Raw genomic sequence first — 6,937 nt, forward strand, 5'->3', positions numbered from 1 at the left:
TAGTAAACTGTGGTTCACAGTGAAGTCAGCGATTATCACCTGAGTCGGATAAACATTAAGTTTGTTAAATAAGGCATAAATTTGGGTGACACTGACATAACTTCAAGCGGGGGTGCTACAGCCGTGTTTTCCTTTAGTAATACTGATTTGCTTATTAAGTAATGCAAGAAATATTACTATTTCTTGCATTGCTGCTAATGGCGCTGCAACTGTCTAGATCGACCCACTGACACTTTAACGGTGGCCAGTAGAAGCAGAGGGGTTAATAGATTATAGGGCAGGGCAAAAAGACAGCTGAAAGAATAGACAATGAGATGTGAAATCATTTGATTAGAACTAACGCAATCGGGCAGCGCTCGCATAGTAATATTTATATTCTTTCATAATGTTTGATTCACTTTGATCTGTAAAAAGGGAGCAGCAAGTAACTGTACAAAGAACAAGCAATCAATTTTGGAGATAAAATGCTTTCGTTCTCACAATATAACTGCAGTCCTAGCTAGTACTGGTTATTCTGTCGCCAGATATTTAAAGCTATCCAATAAGGGTAGACGCGCGTTTGATTGAGAGTATAATTTCTACTCTATGAGTTTGGTTCCCATAGTGGCACCTATGGCCCGTAAATGTCGTTACCAATGTCAGTATGAGGAAACCATTGCAGTTGTTCTTACTTTTATTAAGTAAGTAGTAGAATAACCCCCATAATCCGTTAATCTATTCGATCCACATGTTCATCTTCTACATACTCTGTTACAGAAGCAAATAATTTTGTAAAAGCGATGCCCACAGCCTCTGTAACAGCCAATTTTCGCTTTCCGCATCAAAAACGAAGGCAGTGGTGCTTGTGACCAGTGCGCAAGCGAGAAAACTATTCAGAACGTTCTTTGCCGTTCTCCTCGATACACAGTCCACGGCAGTCACTCGCGACCGGCTGCTTTCGGAGCAGATAGTCGTGGGACACCGGCCTATACAGTCGTCACACGGCAAATATAGGTCCACCTATCGAAACATTGGCGAATTTTTCTCAAACACTTTATCCCCGTTTAAGTACCTTTTATCTCACAGTGAGGTACTCCATCTGTCGGCCTCCTCCTTGATTTTGGATTACAAGCCAGTCAAGACACTGCTGAAGCTTTCACGTTACTGTAGCCTATCACAGAGACTACAGTTCTCGCAGGCATGCCCCACCTGCTCATTTTTTTTTCTCTCCTTTGTTTTATCTCTCAGCTATTCTTTCCTCCTTATCTCTCCCCCAGTGCAGGGTAGAAAATGAGAAGTTGTTCCGGTCAACCTCTCTGCCTTTTCCACCTCATTTATCACTCTCTCTGTTACAGAAGCGAAGTGAAGAACCGCGAAGGAAGCATGGAAGAACATTTTGACAGAGATTTCGTTGACGGATACATGAGGAAGATTCAAGAGAACAAAGGCACCAATTCCCATTACAATCGTAAGTGAGGGTATTTCGCACTGTACTCGGTGCAAAACATCACAATTTTCAGCATCTCTGGTAAGATTACACCAACGACCACCTTCGCCAAAACTCAGCATCCGTGTGATTTTGCAGCCGTACACCAGGTCACGCATTTTATTCCTGACCACGGCGGCAACATTATGGTGGCAGTGGAGTGCGAAAATTCTTGTCTTCGGAAAATTCTGTACAGTATAAAAAACCCAAGGTGCTGAAGGTTACTCAAGATCCCTTACAACGTGTTGTTCTTCATAAGAAAACTGTTACTTAAGCACGTAGAAGCACGTGTAAAATATTATAATCAGTGACTGATAATATATGTTGTGCATTCAGTACTTCATTTTATCAGGCCGAAGAACACTATGAGGCTAAATACGCGTAAAAAGCACTGACCGTATTCAAAACTGTTCTCTTTCGTAGTAACAGCGCGACACAATACGTAGCTATTGCGTCACAAGAAAAAGCGCTGTTTAACGCTGGTGTTTAAGAAAATGTACCAATCAGCCAAAATGAACACGCTGTTCTCGTTCGTCATTGGCTGGCCAGCCATCACCATGTTCGCTAAGCCCACTCAGGGTGGAATGTTCTTGCTATGAGCTGTGGCGGGTGATGTGTTTTGTGTGCACTGGTTTACGTTTACAACTAAATCTTCTGATACCATTTTTTCCGCTTCATAAAATGGGATTACCATCGGGCATGCACTAACAAGCTATTGCGTGAGAGAAAGGACAGTAAACCCTCTGCTAACTCGTCTGCGGTTGATTAGCCGGTCAGCTGTCCCCTCCATGTGAAGTTGATACACAAGACTTCCTGGTTCATTTGATCGCTCATCGCGGTTTTGCCGCATTCAAGGGGCAATCCTGAAGGCGCAGTACTGCAGCAGTGAGCATTTCTTTTGTTGGTTTTGTGGTCATGTATTGCTTTTTTCGCTGGAAGCAAATTTTTCTCATCACATTCTGTCGCAAGGTGCTTAAATTTAGCCCTGGAACTGAGCAGGGAGGAACAATCTTTGTTTCGCTTATTCACCCACGTCCTGCGTAATTTGACGCCGCATTACATCAGGAAGTGAGCTGTCCTTCTTATGCGCACCAAGTTCCTTGCCTCTGGTGACACTATACAGTAAAAAGGCTGTTGTCCTTTTTGTTTCAGTGGAATTGTCGCTCAATATTTTTTCGCCGAAATTGAACAGTGATAAAGTATGTACGCTGGTGACACAAAAGGCTCCAAAGTGGAAGCTAGAAATCTTGACTGCACTTTACGATTATTCGGGATGCCGCAGGTGATAATGAACACTCGTTGGTCCAATAGACGCAGACCAGGGCGCGCACTAAACAGTTCACTCGCTCAGTAACAGCAGGTAATGAGTTGTGTGATGCCAGCAGCCTTGTATCTACATTCTTTTTGTTTATCACTCGCTTTAAGCTTTAACAGCAGAGGATACTCACAAAAGTGACTGTTCACCGTTGAAGATAGGGCCAGCTTTCATATGGTAAGGCCCCGATTTCGGACAGGGTAGTTGCCAATACTTAGTTTAATAATTTTATGGTACTTATTTTATGGTAACTAATAGAAAGAAAATGCTAAATGACCCTAAACGCTATCATGATTTGTAGTAATTATCAATAAGCACAGTTACCATGTGTGGTCGGCATCAGGCCACTCGTAATACCTTATATAATGTCTCACGTGTGGAGTCTCTTGATTAGTGGTTAATAATTGCGCGAGTTTAATATAACTATTCTGGGGCATTCTTACGGCACAACCCAGTTGCCACATTGTTCCGTTGTCCCTTCTTTATAAAACAGGGCTGATCTCAAATTGCGCAAGCGTACTTCGATAACCGAATGTATACGAGGTCATGTTTTCATCGCCAGTCCTTGCTTAGTGCTGTGTCATTCTCTACAGTCCGATACCTCGAAGGGCACATGATCAATTTCTACGGTGCCGCCACCAATCCTGTGCGAAGTGCCATCATGTGGAACCTACTCATCGCTGCCAGTGACCCAGACGGCCAACAGGCGCACGTGCAGCCGTAGTAGGCGCATTGACGCCGTAGTAGGCAGCCAGAGAGCGCCAGTGTGGGAGGACAGGTGCCATATGCCGTTCACCATTGCCTCCATTTTAGAGGCGCTCCGCTGGAGGACACTGACGCCCATCGGCATACAGAGGGCGTAAGTTGATTTGAATATATACACGGGAGGCCCAAAAAGGGCGAATGAGTGAGAGCCAGCAAAATAACAGGTAGAATAGGTATTTTAAGACTATTTCTCTCAGAGTGATACCATGCACCACAGTGTAACGTGGTCGCTAAACATTCCAGCATGATTGCCGTGTTGCAGCTGCTAGACCATGTGCCCTATAACGCCTGCAGCTTAATACAACGGCGAACAAAAATATCTAACGCAATAACGACATCGTTTTATACACGCACGCATAAACGCTGAGCAAACTAGGGGGAAGAATAGTCTTAGCTATAGCAGAGTCCATACAGCACTGCATACGACGGCTCTGTTCTTTTTTGCCAGTTGATTATTATTTTGAACGTATATATAAGGTTTACCAGCTTCTCAGAGTTTCATACGCTGATACTTCATTGCTGTTTTCTAGCATGGAAAACGTTACATAAGTTGCTTAGGTAACAGATTATTTTTCTCTTAATGCAGACACAAGGATTAAAATAATTTTGATCAAGCCTTGAAAGTCCACAACACAAGTCTTGCACTTGAATAACATAGAAAGCGAGGGAGTGAAACGTTATTGTATTATATCCAGGGAGAATATCGTCATAAATGGCGCGTGATGTCATATATGCTATGACCCTGGCATGCACCTTATCCGATGGCACACCGCTATGCACAACTGGACAATTTCTTGATATACCTGTACTTCTGATGAAACTAACGCTCAAGTGTACTTTTGCGTGCCATTCCAGTGTTCACACAACTGTACTCTATTTTTTACAGCGAAGCTGTATGTGGTTAGCCGATTCGTCCGTTCTTCCGTCCGTCCGTACGTCGGCCTGTCGGTCGCCTGTACGCCGAAAACACTTCCAGCGCCACGCCATGCGTATGCGCGAAAAAAAAAATAAGAAAGAGAAAGGGAGGAACGCTATCAACCTCCACCACCAGTCTAGATAGCACAAGGCCTGTTTACTCCTGTAGCGCACTACTACATGCCACAATGGTCCAGTCACAAAAGACGACGAGGACCCGCCCAGCACGCTGACGGTGTGCGAGCAGCGGAATCGGCGGAATCGACCTTTCGCTTGATTGAGCGTGCTTGGATAAAAAAATAATTTGCGGACACCAGGCACCAGCGCCTGTCTGGTTTTTGTTCACCCACACTCGGATCCATAACGTCCCGCAACCTGTCCAGAAGTTTCTATTGACAAGGCTGACATAATGAAAGCGGTGACATCAGAATATTTGTAGCCTACTCGGGAGCATCCCCATTAGATTCTATGGCAGTCGGGCCAGGTAACATGACGTCATGCATCGGAGTGACAAGGCATTGTGCTATATAGGTGGTGTTGGATTAGCTGCGCCAGTAGTAACGTCGTTGCTCTCCGTCGCAACCGAGCTTGCGCGCAGCAGTTTCTCTCCGGCTCCGAAATGGGTAGGCCACGCGTCATACGTATTCCCGAGGAGCTGGCAGCTTTCGATCAGCAATGCCGTGAGCAGAACCGGAAACGAGCTCGTTTACGCCATGCCGATGCTGCCACCCGGGCACAGGAACAGGCTTGTGCAGCCGAGCGCAAGCAGCAGCTGCGTACCGAGGATCGGGCAGTCTACCAGGCCGTCGTTTAATGAACCGTCGGGATTAACCCAATCATAAACAGCGGGGCCACACGTTTCAGTTTCGTTGCTTAAGGATCTGTACTCAGAGCTGGGGTGGTGATTTTCTTTATTCGACTACATTGTGAACTTTTCGGATTACATAGAAATTCCTCTTTGCCATCGTTGAATTTCTGTCTGCCATTGAACTGTGAACTCACTTGTTCTTGACATGTTACCTTACAGTGCAGGGAAGAACACATATATTGGCGGGTACGATATTCCCGCGGGCACCACAGTGGTAGCCAACTTCTGGGGTCTCCACAACGACCCGAGTCAATGGCACGAGCCCTATAAGTATGATCCTACTCGATTTCTCAACGCTGATGGCACGGAGGTGATCGACAAGCACCCGGCATTTCTTCCTTTCAGTCTCGGTAAATCTGGGCTCTCAATTACGTTGATCAATCACTGGTGAATATATAAACGTAAAGTAGGCGTTGTTTTGTCTGTGACGTCTCTTTCTTTCTTGAAAAGTATTATTATCAACAAGTGTAAAAAAAAGGACAGCGTTTAAGTTATTTATGTTCAGCCTATGGAAGTCAAGATTCCTTGCTTCGTAGGAAACAATAGACAACCTTCGTCTTGGGAACCTACAACTATTCAATATCAATACGAACATATAACAAGTATTCTCGCTGATACTAAGAAGGACATGTTTGAAATATTTTTTATTATACTTCTGGGTGAATATTTATGCCGCATACATCACTTGCTATAGCTTAGAACATTTCTTGAAAATTGGCTGTCTTTGGTGTTCATGTTTCTTTTTTTGCACCACAAAACGCCCTAATTGACAAAAAAAAAGGACGGCGCTAGAAAAACGCAATACACCAACTAGCAATGCAAGTACGTCTTCCATTTTGAATCTCTGCGTGCCAATACAGAATCCCGCAAATTATACGATAGTGTTTAAACACCTCCTTTCTCTATTTTCTTCGCAGGAAAACGTGCATGTCCTGGCGAATCTCTTGTTATTATGGAAGTTTTTTTGTATGTGACTACAGTACTTCAGAAGTTTCGGATACTTCCAGAGGAAGGAAAGCCTCCTTCCCTTGACGTTGATCGCGGTGTGCTCTCTGTGGCCAACGACAGGCAAGCACTTCGCTTCATTCTACGTTGACTGATTATGAACCTGGCTACAGAGCTGCGACGCCGGCGCGGCTGAGGTTTTTTTGAAAAATAAAGAAGTGTTACTGGACGACACGAGGCAAAATTCATTTTTTTTCTAGCTTTAAGGAGTAAGCGAGATCAGATATGGCTTCACGGAGGACCATTGTCAGTGACGAGGCCAAGGACGTATCCAAGATCCTGGAGGTCGACCAGCTGGCGGGTGACAACCTTGACGGCGCCCGATAGCCCAGCAAGTGTCGAACAGCAGGATATAAAGTTGCGAGCTTTATGAACACAAAAATTGCGAGAGTTTGGACGCTCCCTAGGGTGAAAGTTAACTGAATTGTACAGACCGACTTTAATTTACAGGATTTAATATACGCGGATTGACTGAAGCTTTGTTTCGCAAGGGTAAAGTGTCAAGTATAAGGAACAAACCTCAAACACATCGTTGTAGTGACCAAAAATTGCACTTTTCTACAGTTGATCATGGTGTACTTAGAAAAAACAGTTACAGTCTACA

At 44.5% G+C, this 6,937-nt stretch overlaps 1 protein-coding gene across 1 annotated transcript in view; it reads left to right on the forward strand.

Moving 5' to 3' along the window:
- Positions 1–6,660, forward strand: part of LOC139057121 (cytochrome P450 2A1-like) — a 28,471-nt gene extending 21,811 nt beyond the window's left edge. Inside the window, exons 5-9 of the mRNA XM_070534895.1 lie at positions 1,335–1,447; positions 3,468–3,639; positions 5,488–5,678; positions 6,246–6,396; positions 6,573–6,660. Coding sequence (XP_070390996.1) covers positions 1,335–1,447; positions 3,468–3,639; positions 5,488–5,678; positions 6,246–6,396; positions 6,573–6,660 — 715 coding nt within the window. The remainder of the gene's footprint in view (positions 1–1,334; positions 1,448–3,467; positions 3,640–5,487; positions 5,679–6,245; positions 6,397–6,572) is intronic.
- The last annotated feature ends 277 nt before the right edge of the window (positions 6,661–6,937 follow it).

The sequence above is a fragment of the Dermacentor albipictus genome, chromosome 3 (genome assembly GCF_038994185.2).
Source record: "Dermacentor albipictus isolate Rhodes 1998 colony chromosome 3, USDA_Dalb.pri_finalv2, whole genome shotgun sequence".
In the NCBI taxonomy this organism is placed as follows: domain Eukaryota; kingdom Metazoa; phylum Arthropoda; class Arachnida; order Ixodida; family Ixodidae; genus Dermacentor; species Dermacentor albipictus.